We start from the raw sequence: 18,123 nt of genomic DNA on the forward strand, positions 1-18,123 counted from the left end.
TGTGTAACAAAATGATAATTTATGTGTAGATGAAACGCAGTTTGTGCCAAAAATATAAATAGCTGCTGAAATAATATTACCTGTGTAAAGAGGCTGTAAACATGCTGAGATGGAGCTTGCAGAACAGTGCTGCACAGTTAGGCTGGGGAATCATAGGGAAAAGAAATGAATTCAGTTAATTATCAGTAGGGATGAAGGTAAGAAAAGGTAGCTCACAGAAGGCATTTTTGGAATAGTCTAGTCCTAAACACTTCAATACTCCTTTTCATTTGAGACAAAATTTTGGATAAGGGGCTTCAATAACTTACGTGAGAACTCATGTCACTTAATTTTCACATTAAACACCTATTCTTCTGGTTTTAACCAGGTTTGTGTTTCCCAGTACCAGTGCATGCAATCAGGCAATAAGTTTCCATTGCGATCATGATAAAGAAAGCCAGACACCCAAACATTTAAAAATGTTTCCACTAAAATGCTGTGGCTCGTCAGAAGTAGAGAAATAACTACCAGTTGCAAATTATATTGATACAAATGTCTTAGGTGAAGTCTAAACGTCTTTTAGGTCTGCTACAGATAGAACTACTTTAAATGCAACTATTTTTTCTGCTTTGTTCTGCAAACTAATCCAGATGTGAGGCCATCTGGGTAAGCAGTCTGCATTTCGGATAAAGAGCGCATCAATCTGTGAAATACTTCATAAACAACTCCTGAATCATGAGTTCTGTGAAAAAACAAGACTGTAGAATAAGAAAAAAGTTCTAACAAGCCTTGATTTCCACCCATTTTCTTCCACTATGCTTCCTGGAGCATCGTCACCCAGTAATTTCCTAAAAATATTTGAACGTCAGGGTGGATTTTTTTTGATTCTTTCATTTTTGGGGAGTTTTTGAATAAATACTGGAGCCTTTTCATGGGTATGCACATGCTGTGTAGCACTTGCTCCATGACTTCACTTCCTAGAGACCTGGGATGCCATGAGGACCACCCCAGCTCCACACTCACTGCACAACACACAATTCCAAAGTCAGGTACAACACTGCAGCTTAACAGATATGTTTCCCTTGATAATTTTTTTTCTTTGACATTGTTCTTGTCTTTCTTGCTGCAGCTTTTCTGCCCCTTTTCACCTCTTCAAACTGTGCAACGAAGGGGAACAGCTGGCTGTGAGAAAATATTGTTAATACATTCAAAAATACCTTGCTTCTCCTTTTTTTTTAAACTCACTATGAGTCATTAACTGGGACTTTCAGAAACAAACACTTTGTTGTGGAAAATATTTATGGGGGTGGAGTGGAGGGTTGCAAATTTTATATATATATTTTTTTTGCATTGAAGACTAAGTTGACAGCAAAAAAATAGTCTTAAACCTCAAGTAACTGAGGATTTATTACCAATAATGTAAAATAACATTATCCAGGGTTTTGTCATGGCTTAGGGTGGTTTACAATGAGAGGTCAAGTTTGTCCCTTGATCCACTGATTCTCTCTGACTTGGAGAAATTAGTGGGAAGCAGATGTTGGGAAGGGATTTGAGATCAAGAAAGGAAGCCGTTCCTGTTACCCTGGCCTGACTTCCTTGTTCTCAGATTTGCTCAGGAAGTAAACCATGACACTCTTGATGCCCATTGTATTTAGCCCCAACGAGCCTTTCTTGTGTCCGAAGTGACCATTATGTTACACAAAATAAAGCAAATTGTTCACGTCTAGGCACATCACCAAAGTTATAAACAACATACAAGGTGTGTGTTTACTCGATAAAAAACTTTTTTTTTTTTAATCATCATTTTCAAAGGGGAGCAGGAAAAAATGTGTACAGTCAAGATGTCAGCAGCGCATTGGAAAACTGGGATGCTGCGATTTGCTTTCCCTTGAGTTCCTGAGCAGTACAGGTCAGGTACATTGCCCAGACCCATTTCAACCTGGGGGTGAGCACATCCCCTTCCCAGGGACAGATACCTCAGAGAAAGGGGGACCTCCTTACAGCATGGAGGAGAGAATCGCAAAGGTGTCTAAAATGGACCCAGCATAGAAATATCTGCAGAATTACTCATTGTCAGAGAACTAATTCTGAAAGAGGAAATGAAAATGCAGTTTCACAAGCAACTCCTACATGGATTTTGGTAAAATATATCATGACTTTGCCTTGGTGAGTTAAGGCTTTGGTTTCTAAGCAAGCTAACGCGGTGGTTAGGCCCCCCTCAGCTTGGTGTTGCAGTGGCACAGTCTGAAGCATGTGGTGATAACACAGAACCCAAACCCTGACGTGAGGCTAACCCTCAGCTCAGCTCTCAAACCTCAGCTGTCAAGCCCCTTCCAAGGCTCTGCCTCTGCCCTGAGGTGTGCCAAAGGATCCAACGCAGCTCCGGTGTGGAGGGAGAGGCTTTGCACTGCTACAAAGGAGCCTGGGCTTTGGCCACCAGCAGTATACTCACTGGGCAGGGTGGGCCACGGGCACTTCCATCTGCCCTGCAACAGCAGATCGGTCCCCATCGTGACATGGAAACATCATCCTTCAGCGCCGGGCTTGTCCCGCACTTCAGGTGGCCGTGGAGCAGCCCTCAGCTACTCCTGCTCTGGTGATCAGGCCCTGGGCCACCCAGTGTCTGGGTGCAGCAGCGCTGAGACGGGTGTGAGGCACTGAACTGGGCATGTCTGAGTGCAGACCTCTCAGGCCTAACACGGAAAACCCCATGTTGTGCAAATGGTGACCAGACTTGGGTTTGGCTCCAAAACTTGGGTGTGGGCAGCTACATCATGCCTCCTTTCAAGACCGATTTAGCTCTGTTCCGTACACTGAACCCGTATCCTCGTGGAGCTGCAGCAAGCAGAGATCTCCCTGCTTTTTGAGACCTCGGTATTCTGTAGTCTTAACAACAGAATTACTCTTTACTGCCTTTAATTTGTGAACGGATTACCTATTTCTTTGGGATGTTTCTCTTGAGATGTGGCTGTCAGTGGCATATGCCATGCAACAAAGCTAATGTTTACAGTCTTTCCTTTCTTGTTATCTGACAAGCAGAAAAGTGACGATCGCTTTGTGGTATAATTCCTCCTGTGACGCCAGGAGGGAAGTGGCAGTCAGGACAACTTATGGGAAGTGCTCTCCTTTAGAGTAACTTAAAAATCTACTTCCCCTTTCCTAAAAGGGAAGCATGCTTAGGTACCATACTGAGGGTTACTTAATTCCCCCCAGCTTTCATCTTAAAACAGTCTATCACAAAAGCAACCACATGACTTCCCCAAAACTCAGTATTCTTCCCCAAAATCAGGTAGACATCCTAATTCCCCAAACACCCGCCAGCCTGATTAGCAGAATAAATGTCTTCCATGTGTGACACATGACTTGTACCCGTGTTTTCCTGCCGTTGGTTTATGGGGTCCCTATGAGGTGTTTGCAGCCCCCAGGGGAACAGAGCATTGGCTGGGGACTGCAGGCCTGGAGGAGAGCCCAGACCCAGGCTGGCCAGCAAACGCTTCCACACAGTGTGGCATGAGCACAAGCCCACATCAGTTTCTGTAAATTGTCTGACCTATGTAATATTCCCTCTAACCAGGGACACCTGAACTTCCTGCCCCCCATGTGGATTTAACATAAGAATGTTCCCAATGGCTTTGCTGAAACCATGAAGGAGGCTCCATCCAGTGGTTTTCTCTGTGAAATCGTGCCCAAGCTGAGGGACTTCATGGCTTCATGGTCAGATCAGCTTCCTGCCCTCACCACCCTGGCCTTGCCCAAGGGCCGCAAAGCTGAGGTGCTTCCCTGCAAAGAGAAGCAGGGGAAGAAAGAGCTGAAAGAGGCCAGAAGCACTGAGGAAACGCTGGTTCCTTCTTCCATTCTCCCGGGGAAGAGGAAGAGGTCTGTCATGGCAGGGAGCTCCCCTGTGGCTTGTCTACTTGGTACTGCAGACACAGTAAAAGAGGGTAATCTGGAATGGAAAGGGTGATGCACCGGTGAGGAAGACTACTTTTAGAGGTGGGAGTTGGAGGCAATGCCTTTTGAGTTAGCTGAAGTCAAGCAAACACATAATGCTCCCACAGCCTGACCTGACAATACAACCATTCTTCCCATTCACAGATCAAACACAATGATTAAATCTGTGGCACATGCACAGGATTTCCATTGCTCGCTCTGCTGTCCAGCGTTTGCTGCCAGCCATGGCGGTGTTTCATGGAGTGTAGGTAAGAGATTCTGTTTCTCAAGATAATACAAAAATAATAACGATCCACGTGGTTGCTTACAAAGCTTTTAAAAACAACTGTTGTCATAGAAGCACTGCCACACTCAAATGTCCTACAGCCCAAAGAAAGTAGCAGCTATCACATCCTGATCAGACAGAGGAAATGCATCAGCATTTAATATTTTACTATTATTTTAGCACGCTGCAAGTCAGGTCAAATGTCTCCTGAGCCGTATGAAAAGCATTCCTACTCACAAGGACACAAATCTAGTTTTAGACCCAACACCACGACAGAGGATACAAAACAGCTTAGGACAATGGGAAGGAAACCAAAATGTTGTCTTTTATCCTTTGCCTCCACTCCAAAGCTGCCTCAGTCTTTTTTGTTTTTGCAGCTCAGGTAGCAAGTTCAGATAGCATGACAGCACAAGGGTCTCAGGTCGTGGGGACCTCTGGTGGCACTGGGGATACGTAGCTGCCTTTGTCAAACCCTAAAGTGGCAGAGAGAGCCTACATTTTCATCTCTGAACGGATGCCAAAAGCCCCGTTTGTCCACCAACAAGCTACCAAAACTTCAAGTCCTTCCCTTCCTCAAAATCGGCAGCACAGTTTTCATCTCAGTCAAGAGAAAGATGTGTAGCCCTCTTACAATATGAAAGCTACATAAATGAAGCTAACACACAAAACAAGATACAAAACAAATAAAAACAGAACCTGACCACGGGACAAAACACGTTACTCACAGGATGTTGAGCTCTACCTACCACATGCATTTAATTCAGCAAAACCTCTGAATGGCGCATCCTGGCAGCAGTCTGCTTCGAGCTGCTGGTTTGGATACATCAGTGCTGCTCTGTGGGGGCTGGAGGAACGGGGCTGCCCCGGCAGTAGTGCCCCAACCACACAGGGTGCCTTACTGCATGATCCTGCAGCACCCCAGGGTCTCCTGGACACCTCCACACTACCCACCCACCCACCCACCCACGACCGATCGATGATCTTCAAGGTCCTTTTCAACCCCAGTCATTCTGTGACTCTGACACCTTTCCCTATCAGCTCTTACAGATCCGCTCTAGCATTTACCATCCTCCCAACTCACCTGCATCCACGTCTACCCCACGTCACCAACCACCCTCCTACATAAAGTCCCTCATGCCATAGTAAGCATTTGTTCTTCATCACAGCAGTCTCTTGATGCTGGCTGACCTCTGGATCCAGTTTTCAGCTTTCCCTATGGCTCTTTCAGGCACTATGCCCCTCGGATGTGGACCATCCACACACCTCCATAGATCTTACAGCTTACAGGGTATTTCTGTGTCCTGTAGCTTCCCCCGATATATCTTCCATTAAGGTGTAGGAGGGAAACGCTGAGGATCTGACTCATCATCCCAAGTGCTCCAGGTACTCTCCAGCCCTCAGGAACACAGGACAAACCAACCCAGAGGTTGGGAAAGGCTCCTGGATCTGGCAGAAGGGTGGAGAGGGGAATGGGGCACCATGAGGTTAGCAAGGCCTTTCTCAGGCCTTCAAAGTCACGAGACAAGAGAGCTGTTAAATACCACGCTCCTAAAAAGCTAAAGCTCCCAACTGGCACTCCAGACAAACACAGGCCCCATTTGTGGGAAAGGCTTTCTGAGAAAATCCTCAAAAGACAGCACCTCCCAGCTCCAGGACATGTAGAAACCACACAACCTATAGGAAAAGGGGAACTTTTATCGGGTGACAACTGGTAAGAAGCCATAGCTAGCCCAGCCAGGCTCCCTGACACACAAAGTCAAACAAAATCAGGAGTCTCCTTCCCCGTGAGCTTTCAAGATGACTCTGCCACCAGCAACACCCACGGCGGCACAGGACTCCACCGAACAGCACAACTTCTTTCCCTGCCAGGCTCTGAACAGCAGCCAGACAGCCAAGCTACAAGAGCAGCACAGGGCAGCTAAAGGAGAAAACCCAACGTTATCGTCTCCAGATCTAAGCGCAAAACGCACTTCTAGGTCTTGCCCATCTTCAGCAAAGAACAGCAATAACCTTTTGAAAACAAGCCCAACCCCACCCATATGCAAAGAAAGAAAAAAAAAAAGTCGCCAAAACAATACCCTGAATACAGTACTCTTCCTCTGAGGAAGAAACAAACAGCACGTGATGTGTAATAACATCCTCTAGTGTACCTCACACAGAGAAACAACAGCTCTGGGAAGGGCACAGTAAAAGCTGCTTCCACCACCGCTCTATGTCATTAGCAAGGGCACCACCTATTGTCACAATACCTGATGTGTTCCGCCAGCACATCCCACCTTTAATTGTATGTTAATGATTTGGGCTGAAATTTACTGTTCGCCTGTAAAAATAATAATTAAAAAATTACTACCCTTTAATTTTCGACTATAACATTCAAACCATTCCCATAGGTAAGAACATGTTAGAATAGTCCATCTCTCGTATTTAAAAAAGCAGAAGGATTTTCAGAAATCCCAAGAGAATCAACAAGGAGAAAACTCCCGGCTGTAAGCAGAGAGGAGCTCGGAGCTGGCCCAGCACACAAGGAAGTAAAGGCATAACCAAATCAGCAGCTGTCGAATCAGGACGGACTGTTGTAGCCAGGACAGGAGCCATGCTGGGTCTCCGCGCTGAGCACTGTGTACAAACACTGCTGTCCCGCCTCCGGGGAGGAGGCAAGTCCAGTAGCAGTACCTCCACTTTAAAACACTGCAGTTTGAGAAACTCATCCCCAAGATGGCCCTGGCTGCCAGAAATAGGAGTCTGTAAGTAATGAAAAAAACTAACTACACATTACTCAGGCTGTGGTACGTAGCTGTGGCTCAGAATCAGCCATGTTAAATCTAAGCTAGCTTCCACCAAGCTTTCATGTTTCCAAATCCTGTTTTCCCTGCTCTCTTGAACATTTTTTTTAGTTAGGGCTTTGCTGTGCAAATGCACAAACCTGGCTTGTTTCTGCAGCGTATCCAAGCTATAAGGGAAAGAAATCATAGGAACGATTCTGCAGGAGCCAGCTCGCGTCGAAGTCAGTTGTCCCCAACCAGAGCTAATAAAACATGCTGGACTCTAGCCAGCACTTCGCTCTCAGGTGTCTTTCCACACTTGCAGGAACGTGATACAGCAATACCCGCACTCAATCTGCACAGAGCAGCCTTGGGAAAAGCTAGGATTGCTAGCTATAAATCCACAATCATACAGCAATTGCTCTTCCTCAGAATCCATCCGATTATTGCCTCTGACCTAAGGGGTCTCACCAAAGGAGGTCTACCCAGCACACTTTCTCCCACTGATAACCCATCTTTACAGTGCTCCTACCTGCCCCTCTGACATATGCCACTGCCCGTGCTCTCCTACACAATAAGCTGGGCCTAAGCAGCTTCTCTTCAGCTACTTCAGGGGGGGAAAAAAAAAAAAAAAAAAAAAAAGAAAAAACCCAACCTGAAACCATGACCCTCATTTTCAGTAATGTGAGCATTCAGCTCCCACTCACATCACTTAAAACCAGGCCACAAATCTGTTCCTTTTTACGCCTGCAGATGGTTGCTTTCTCTCTCTACAGATGGTATCCCGAAGTCAGGACAAGTGGCTTTCATGCAGAACTCCAAGTCTACTATTTGACAAAATCTGATACGAGCTGAAACGCAGTCTTCCAAGGAAAGACAGAAGGCTATACTTGTGGCAAAAATTCTTTATTAAACTAGATTTTGTAAATTCCTTTTCACATTAGAAATTCTAAATTCAAATTACAAAATTGTATTTCAGTAAAAAATGAAAGTTATAGTTAACAGCAAAATTACAACTTTATACAAATAAAAAAAATATTTTTTTTAATTTTAATTTAAAAATAGACATTGATATCTTCCAACGTACTGGTCCTAAAAGCTTTTACAACTGGTAGCTGCAATACTAGGTCTTTTCACATGCATATTCATATAGTCATTTGATACTCAGCAGGGTATTTAGCTGAAATACCATTGAAATAGCATGATCAGTTGGGTTTTCATTGGAGTTCTTTTTTATTAAAAATATTTTTATTCAAGAAAAAAGAAAGTAATCGTCATACACAGGAACTGTGGTGATGAACACTTGTTTGTCAATGTCCATACTATATCCTCTCCCCAGCTCTGTGAAGAGAGCAGAATTATTCTAGAAACGTGAATTGCATTAGAAGATATAAGCATGAGCAACATAGAGTCTATGTATAATTTATCGTAGTACATTAATGATGATCCTTCTTTGCTATTATCAACAATAAAATTGTTTTCTTAAATACCGACCGTATTTTGTGGCAAGATGAAATAACAATTTGGTTACTCCTCACTTCCTCAAGCGCGACCTTGTTCAGAGTACACGTTTGGCCGACCTTCTGCAAAGATCTCCCCAAACACTGTACGTGCTCACAACCAGGTTAAACTAGGGCATCCGGACATTGTCTAAATGGGGACTCCCAAGTCACACTGGTTTCCCACAGCCACAAAAAACGCCAGTTAAACTTTGCCTGAGGTGTCCTTCAACAGGCCTATAAAGACATTACCTTTAAACAACATACCACATACTATTAAAACCAAAATCCAAGTTCATCCAAGTATTATCAAGGTATCTTTTAAAAATCACTTTTGCCCCACTGCTTTCATAATCGACTGAAATATATTTTTAAACACCCACATTACTTTAGAGAATAACCATCTCCATTGTACTTGTGAGCTTGCTTTCTCTTCTTTACTGTACGGTTATTCATCAATGCTGGCACTAGCATTAAATTTGGTGTGAAAAAAAAAATATGAGAAATTTCCTAAATTAAAAATTGGACTAAATATTAACATGTTTCATAGAAGAAAAAAAAGAAACAAAAAGTCATGTATTAAGAGGACAGCAGTCATCACAACCACATGCTGTTGAATAATAGATTAAAAAGTGGTACACAATATAGGTATTTGAAAAGTCGCACATTATTTCAGAGTGCTGGTGGCAATACTACATGCTACTTCAATTAAAAATAAGATTTTTACATGATATACCTCGGGACTCTCACTGATGCAACTGGAAAAGACATCAGAAAGGCTGGAAGTTCTAAAACGTAGCCTACTTTCAAATACCATTTTCAAACAACTATATTTGAAATAATTCATCCCACTATAAAATATTCATCCCATTATAAAAACAATCAAAGAAATACAAGGATTCCCATGTGTTTTTATGGACAGTTTGGCAAGTGTTTGAAAGCATGGAGTTCCTTAATAATAAAACCCTACTTTCTCTCTCTCCACTGATCATCTTTCTCCATTCTGCATTCAGCTCAGAAAAGCTTCTAAGCACACACTTCAACTCCTGTGGAAGAAAAAGCCTGAGCTCATCATGTTTTTTCTGAATTGGAGCTGCAGTGCCTCATCCCGAGCCACTGAAGCTGAGGGAGGTTTTATCTCCCACTTCAATAAAAGCAAGACTGGTTCTGCTTGCATTACAATTTTAAACTATCGTCTGTCATCAAAATTCAGCCTGTAATCAAACAACTTTTAATTAGGAAAATGACCAACATATAACCAGGTAAGGTATTCAGAGTACCTCACTGAATGCATGCCTGTACCCAAAAGGACAACGGACAGAGGGAGAGAAAGAAGGACTCCAAATTGCTCCTGAGCTATGCACTTCTCTGCTGACTCTGACAGATGGGAAAAAACTCTCCAGTAAGGGTGGAACTGAGGTTTTGCCTTGAACGTATTTATGCATTTAACCAAATAGGAATAAAGAGAGAAAATAATTATAGGGAGGGACACTGAAGCTCAGCAGGTACAGCTTCTTTCTAAGAGTCCTAGCCCTCTTCATGAGACTGTTTATGCACTCCTATAGTTTAATCTCTTTCACCCCCTTGATCTTGAATTTTTAGCTTGCAGGAGCAGGTTTGACAGAGGCTCAGAAAGCGGCACTTCAAGAATACCCCGACCGCACTGGTTATGGCATTTTCTGGGGAAGTGAGAGTCAAGTGCAATCGCCGTCCCCCTGCTAAGCCAGAAGAAGGTGAAAAGCTGCATTTCTCACCTCCAGGGTAAGCACGTCAACAACTAGGCTATGATGAACAGATGGGCAAGACAACAACTTCTTCTGCTCATCTTTTGAACTGAAATCTACGCTGTTTTTGTCCACGTCAGGAATGGTGCGAATGTACTGAGGGAATCAGGCCCCCTCCCAAAACAACCAGAAGCACGGGCACTTCCCCGTGGACAAGCACATCACCGCAGAGCTTCGGCACCCAGCGGCTCGAGGCGTGACACTTCTGGGCATATGCTAGAACCATTGCTGGGCAACTCTGCCACTCAGGCCAACCAACAGGGTCTGTGCTTTAAAGAGGTGCCTCAAAGAGCTGCACCTCCACTCATTATAAGAAGTAGCACTATGGGCAATCTGCTCAGAAGCAGAAGGAAGTTTCTTTGTTCAAAAGAACGATCCAAGCTCCATTTAAGCAATTCAAAGGTCTGCAGCCCTGGACAGCTGATAACAAGGTGACCTGCTATCTTGTGACATCTCAGTCCATTTTAGGCACTGTCACAGAGGACACAGCACAGGCCTGATCACACAGGATGTCGTGCAGTAGCCTAAACAGCCCTGCTAGTGCTGTTTGGGGGGCCCAGACCTTTTGTACTTCAAACACTGCTTGCCAGAGTAGCCCAGCAAGGAGAAAAAGGGAAACAATTTGGATGAATTAAGTATCCACAAAAACATAAAACTTATTACTTACAGCAATCTATTATTCCAGTAGGAGTCTCTTTGATTAAATATTATTCAAGCTATTCTTGCATTTGAAATCACCATAAAAAGATAACTGTGTTGAAGCATGACAAACTCATTTTTAGATCTACTGTACATTGTGTTCACTGTGTATATATTACAGCAAATATGGATATTCAAGAAACATCATGTCTTTCAGTTTGTCAGCAACTTACACAGACACATTTTGAAATGAAACCTGTTTCTGTGCACAGCTTTTCTCACAGAAGTTCCTTGCTTACTACTACCCGTGCACACAAATGGCAGAACTTGCACACACATATTGATTCATATACAAATTCTGTATGCATGTAGTTCCTTGATAAAATTTTCTAGGGAAGTAATTTAAAAATGAAAGACTCTCCTATTAATCCTTAATCTATTAATACTATTCCTAACACACAACTCATATCTGTTCTGAAAAAAAAAAAGTCTTACATAAAAAAATCAAATTGTTTAAAGAATTCTTATGCCTCTTAAGAGGCAAAGATGTAAGTTGTAATGTATTCTAAGAAATATTTCAATGAAAAATCTTTTTTTTTTTCTTATCCAATTGCTTATTGGAAATGTTTGACAAAGTACAGGTGTTTCTATTTTTTCTTGCTGTTCTTTTTGTTTGTCTTTGTTTTTAAACAGGAGTATTTTTAAATGCTGATGCACCACCACCAGAGTAGCTTTGGTACTCCTAGACTTTCCAGTTAGGCAATTACTACTGCAGTATTAGCATTCATTTTGATGTTAAAAATTACATTTAAAATGTCTCACAGATAAACATATTTACTACAAGAAAATTACCAAATTTAATACACACAGAATGAAGACATCACCATTAGACACCTGTAAAATGAAACAGTACTCATTTTGCTCCATTATAAAAGACATAAAAGGAAGAAACAATTTTCATCCAATAGTTGTTTTTTTTAAATGAGTGTTTTTTCCAAAATTACAGCATTATCTATGTGTGAGTAGAGATGTAACTAGTGTTGTATTTTCCCCTTTAATGTATCACAGTAACTCTGTAAAACATACCTAACATACAGCTGGTCTTAATGCACAGTCCTTTATATGTAACTTCCATCAGTGTCAGTAGTAGTTTAGAATGGAGTAAGGACAACAGAACTGGTCAAGCCATCACAAAATGACCACTAAAAATACTAAATCAGACTCTTGAAATCTGGACGTATTTATCATTCAACAGTAACTGGATTTGAAATATCAGTAGTTGCTGAGTTCCCACCTCCCTGTGCTCTTCTGAGGGGTTTTGCACAAAATTCTGAATCATAAAAGTCCAAGGTACTACATTTCAAAAGCACAGAATCCACTGCAATTTAAATGGATGAAGGTGAAGAAAGAGTCATAGGCTGGGTATGTTAAGAGTTGTATTTTAAAATTGTACCTTAACTTCCCTTTAAAACATCACATAACGCTCATCAGAATTCTTAATCTGCATTTGTAAGACTCCAAAACCTGTAAAATGTCGTCTCTGTGCAGATTCAAAAAGAAGATCCATCTGACATGAAAGTTTTCTTGGAAATATACTGACAAGACCACTTGCTGTAAATCGATACCATTTCTGAAAAAACACCATCCGTTAAAACAGATTACAAAATATTATTGCAGTTGTTCAAAAAGTTGTTAGCTGTAATCCAACATCTCAGTTTCTGTATTCCCCATCTCTTCTTGACAACCCTTCAATTCAGCATGACTTTCAGGCAGCCGGGTTTTATTTCTGCGAACCTGTGAAATGAGAAAAGATGAAGCTTCAAGATGAGCGCTACGTGCAATGCCATCTCCTTCAGCCCTCATCAAACATATGGAAAGCGATAAGGTTCTCAGTCAAGTATATGTGCATGTGGGAGTCAGGAAACCAGCATCATGTCCACTAGATGTGACAGCAAAGGAGGATTTTATAAAGGTCTGGAGAGGTAAACAGCTGGAAACACCAGGAACTGGAAGGAAGAGTTTTAAAAAACAAAAAGGTCGTCCAATATTCTTGGTTATATTCATTCTACTCCTTTTTCCCTACTCCCTTTTTATGCCCTCTTCTTTCAAAATACGTTTTCTCCCTTGTTTTCTGTAGAAAGTGAGAGGGAAATGGAAAAAAAGTCTTTGCTCTGAGTCCCACCTTCACAGTCACCTTCATACACCCCTGTAAAGAAAAGGCAGCAAACACAATGACACCAACCCAGACCTGCTAAACTGCTGTCCCATGTAAGAAGCTGAGAGCTGAAGCATATATTGGAGACCAATAAAAAGCATGGTTAACAACTCTTCACATTAAAGCTAGCAACCTTGAATGGAAAAAGATAATTAAGCCATGTTTAGGTAACTTTAATTCATCGTGTTTTCATCTACCTCAGAGAAAACGATCTAAAATTTAATAGGTATCCCTTCTTAGATGGTTGTGTCATGCAATTGGCACTGGTCTTATGAAACAGCAGACCAGCGTTGATCTGTTTAGTGGTTTAGCAGTACGCTAAAACAGACTTCAATTTCAGTTAGTTAAATGTGGGATAAGAAAAAATGAATCACTAACAAAAATCTAAACTCACCTGAAGTTGTGGCTTGTGAGGTATCTGATAGCTGCTGGTTTGATGCGAGCAACTCCTCCCTGACTATGGCTTCCTCTTCCCGTGATAACACACAGATAAGGTTTACCACCTGTCTGTTGGTACTCTGTAATAGCAGGGATTGTAACGGTTAAAATTCTCCCTCTGCTGAGACCTGGCATTCAACATAACCTTTACATCCATTTTTCTGAAAACTTTCACCAGTGATCTAGAACTTCGTTTTCCCATGGTAGCTATGCACCTTTCTTATAAAAGGTCATATTAGTCTTCCTCTGAAAAAGATTCTCTGAAAGAAAAATACAGCCAAGCTTTTTAAATCTAGATTGCTTGCAATATGCATGATGTGATCATCAGAAACGCCTTCTAATTTCATAGCAGCTTTACTGCTTCTATCATCTATTCCTTAATTGGAACTTGCACCCCATGAGAATATAGTTAAATTGCAAAATTAAAAAAAGAGAGACGTCATACACTAATTTTTAAATGACAATAATGCATATAAACAAATGAGATTTTAATGGATAAAGAAAGGAAGAAGAAGGAAAATATAAAACCACAGAGTTTTTGACATTTAAGTCACACTTATTTGGACAGTAATTTCTGCTATGTTGGAGCACGTGAATCAGTAGATCAGCACATCATGAGCTTTATTAGTTTATCTAGCTATGATACGCAATGAAATTGCTCTTAGCCTAGAGATCACATCAGCCTAAGTCGATTAAGAAAGAGAGGAAAAAATATACATGAAGTTGGGTTCTCGCAAGCCAAGATTTGTCAGTTCAAGATTATCACTTCACATTGACATCTTTCCTAACCTACTCTCTCTTTCTCTCTCAACCTTTTTGTGTTAGTTTACTCTTAATTCTGCCAGTGCTAAGCGCCCATATTGATTGATCCCTTTCCCACGTATGGAAATGAAGATGAATTCTTTTCAAGAACTAGGACTGAGCAATGAGCCCCTCCCATCATTCCAAACCTCATGATGTAAGTGTAGTTTCACAAAACTCTAAAAAAGCATTAGATTACACCTTAAAGTATACAAATGTTAATTTCAGGAGTAGAACGAGAGAATGCAATTTAATTAGCTTTGACCTATACCAAGGGAAAAAGGAGGACTATCTAAGCCTTACTGAACACTTTTGTTTCTACTGTGTGGAGTAGCTGTTGTATATTAAAAAGAAAGTTTTGTGCAGTGGTACCTTGCATAAGAAATATTTCTTACAAAAGCATTCCCAGTGTGCTTAGATTTATAGGGTAAACTAATAATGCAGAAAATGTATCTTTTTACAGCAAGAACACTCATGAATCACTTGAGCACTCCACTGGGAGAAAAAACAAGCCCTCAAGCAAAACTGCACAAAATGTCATTTATGGAAGCAGCAGTATTTTGATCTCAAGAGATCTTACTGGCAAATGTATACAACAGTTACTGAAAGACAGCTTAAACCACACAATGTCATGTAAAACTTGAAGACAATCTAATCATTGTGGTTAGTATTCCAAAATACTGATTTTTCTTTAAAGATTAAAAAAAAGCAAAATAGTTCTGACAAAGCAATGCAAAGACGACACAAATGTTTGCATTACCATCTCTGTACAAATGCCATGAAGGACAGATCAAGTCTTCAAAAAAAAAATAACGAGAGGATAAAACAGAAGCAACAGTAAGATTTACAAACAAGAAGCAAAGTGCTGGGGGTGGAGGTTGGCAGCTTTGAGCAAAAAGAATCATTGCCTTGTCAAGGAAAACAATTTCCATGGGGGAACTTTGAAAATAAAACAACACGGAAGCCAGCTGTTTTCACATAGTACTAGATTACACTCAGACCCTCTGATACTGCCATATATAGTGATTTCTTAGCAGAGAATGAGGAGAATAACTTCTAGGGGACAAGAATTATTAGCTCATTCCTACCTTCACATTTTTCCTGCAGCACTCTGGACAACCGATTCACAGCTTCATCCACATGGAGACCATGCAGATCCAACACGTTCAGAGGCAGCAAGGAAGTATTTACTTTCTCAAAGATCTGCGCAGCAGCAGCATGGTTGGCTTCTTTCATCTTCTGCTCGTGAAGGCGACCCTTTATTCAAAAGCACATCAACTATTACACTCTGAGACATAACCTAAGCTTCACACTGGTTGTTGGGTTCAAAACGACACTACTGGCAGGGTGCTTTTAGCTCACAGTTTGAAGCAGTGAAATTTATAATCACAACACAATTTTTGGAAGAGGCTCAGTGAGACCTATGCACAAGGGGATTTCATGAAATTTGTTTGTTAAGAACTACTCAAAGCTGGCACCAAGAAGAAACTATAAACAAAATCTTCATGAGAAAGGGAAAAAACTAGAAAAAGGCAAGAGAACATAACATCATTACATAAGCTAAAAAGTTACACTTCATGACGATTTTCAGATTTATTATCCTAACAATGGCATTTTAGTGTCTGAAAATATGTCACTAAAACTTTAATGAAACAGTATCAAAGAAACTGCTTAATTGCCCAGGAAAAACCTGCTGAGTGTTATACTTGAGGTTAGTTCTTCTGAACACATTCCCTAAAAATCAGTCTAACCAAGAAGAGCAAGCACTTAAGCATTTTTTATTTCTTTTTTTTGGATGGTCGCCTATTATCTCTCCCAATAATTTTCACAGCTTTTATGACTAACAATGTCAGTATAGTCCCTATTGGAATTAGGGGCAAGGAGCAGTACAGGGTTATTCACATTACACAGTGAACAAACACCAACTATTTCCCACAAACCTTGCAGTGATCAAATCTGAGAGACTGAAGCAACAAATTATGTCTTTGAAGATCTGTAAGCACAGTTTGAAAGGAAATGCAAGTCTTAACTCCGGGTACTGGACTGACAAGGGCTCAAGAGAACAGAAGTGACAGACTGTCTTACACTTTCTTAAAATGGATCATCTGAAGTACATTAGTGTCAGACCAGAGACACCAGCCCCATAACTCTCACTTGCAGAGGACTCCCAGGACAGGCCAAGGCCACCAAGTATAAAGTACTTTTTCATGAATAAAGGTACTTTAGTTTGCCTTTTTATTACCTAAAAGAAAATACATTATAAATTTCCAGACTGTACTTGTCATTATGTCTATGAACAAAAGCAAGGGAGAACTTGAAATTACATTTTTATTTAAAATCATGCAGAGCCTTGTTCAGAACCTCCCCAAACTTCAAGAACATATAGACTGAGAACATAAAGAGCTCATTATAAAGACACAAGTATTCAGTATTTCCTACATATACAGTAACAATCCAAACATTTATACCAACCACATGAAGCTTTTATAAGATAACAAGCAAATTCAAGCAACTCATTGTTTCATTTTTATTCTCTCCTAATGCAATTCATAGATGAGAATTAAATGGCTCTATAATGGAAATTCTTGCCAAATTTTTCTTTTATATGCCATTAGATCAGAGGAAAGCTACAGCCTTTGAAAAGAATTAGAGATTTATAATTTTTAAGAGTGGTCTGAATGATGCATGAATTAAAGTATCTTGTGTGAAGACAAATGAAAACGTGTATAGGAAAGGACAGAGAATCATTCTGTACTTACAACAAAGAACAAGATCAACAGCAATGATGCAGAGGGGCTGAAGTTAGATAATCTTTAAGGTCCCTTCCAACCTGAGCCATTCTCTGATTCTATGAACAGGAATCAAACTAGTATATGCCAAGAACTGTGCTTGAATCAAGACCAGATAGCTTGTGCTCCAAGGCCAGAGTACACAAGACTGATTTGCAGATCTAAACTCCAAAAACAAATGGCAAAAAGCATGGCATACCACACCACCTCATACCAACAGGAAGACAGACTGTAGCCATAAAGATATCCAAAACGAGGACACAAAGACAACAAACAGTACTCCTGTCCAACATTTACAGAGGACGAAATAAGCATAATTCTGAGGCAAAAGATCATATCTTAATACCTGATTCCTAAAAAGTACAAAAGATGTGTCCAGAAACAGTCCCTCACCAGTTAAGAGGAACCCAAAGGACATTTAAAGGATTCAATAGTCGATGTTCATTGCACTCCATGTAATGCATGAGTGAACTCAGACCACATCGACACAAGTCTTGGTGCCTACAAGCGTGCAGATGTGAGAGTGCAATCTATAAGAAAATGAGCGTATCTGACTAAGCATTTAAATATCATCTTTCATGAGATTTCACACTGAATTTCGTTACATTAGCTTCCTGTGTCAGCATCATTACTAATGAAAGTGAGTTTAATTTTAAGACGATTCTCGAAATAACACTCAGGCAACAGTAACTGAGCAAGTTTATCAGCTGCAGTAGGCACAATTTTATCACTTCCAATTTAGTATTTGTCTCTCTAAATTCAGAAAGAAAGCACAACATTTAAGTTTACCTGATGTGCATAAAACGCTGCCACAGACTTCATTCCCATGTGATAGGCCTCCCCAGCCTTTTTCAAGCATTCCTGTCTCTTTTGTTGGTGATGAAAAGCTTCTGCTCTTAAATCATCATATTGTGGATACTCATATTCTTGAAATATTTCACTCAAAACATCATCCTCTTCCTTAGCTTTTTTTGCCTGTAGGAATTTGCAGTGTTGAATCT

The 18,123-nt window shown here is 40.9% G+C and overlaps 1 protein-coding gene across 7 annotated transcripts in view; it reads right to left on the reverse strand.

The window, feature by feature from the left end:
• Nucleotides 1–7,847: 7,847 nt before the first annotated feature.
• Nucleotides 7,848–18,123, reverse strand: part of N4BP2 (NEDD4 binding protein 2) — a 46,947-nt gene continuing 36,671 nt past the window's right edge. For 6 of the 7 annotated variants that reach the window (XM_040554452.1, XM_040554447.1, XM_040554448.1 and 3 more), the window contains 4 exons: nucleotides 17,912–18,097; nucleotides 15,422–15,590; nucleotides 13,489–13,612; nucleotides 7,848–12,673 (listed from right to left, as the gene is read on the reverse strand). In XM_040554452.1, the coding sequence (XP_040410386.1) occupies nucleotides 12,628–12,673; nucleotides 13,489–13,612; nucleotides 15,422–15,590; nucleotides 17,912–18,097 (525 nt within the window). In that variant the 3' untranslated portion in view covers nucleotides 7,848–12,627. Of the gene's footprint in view, nucleotides 12,674–13,488; nucleotides 13,613–15,421; nucleotides 16,576–17,911; nucleotides 18,098–18,123 lie in introns of those variants that run through there. The other variant, XM_040554454.1, reaches the window with a different exon arrangement.

This window comes from Cygnus olor, chromosome 4, assembly GCF_009769625.2.
Source record: "Cygnus olor isolate bCygOlo1 chromosome 4, bCygOlo1.pri.v2, whole genome shotgun sequence".
Lineage (NCBI taxonomy): Eukaryota > Metazoa > Chordata > Aves > Anseriformes > Anatidae > Cygnus > Cygnus olor.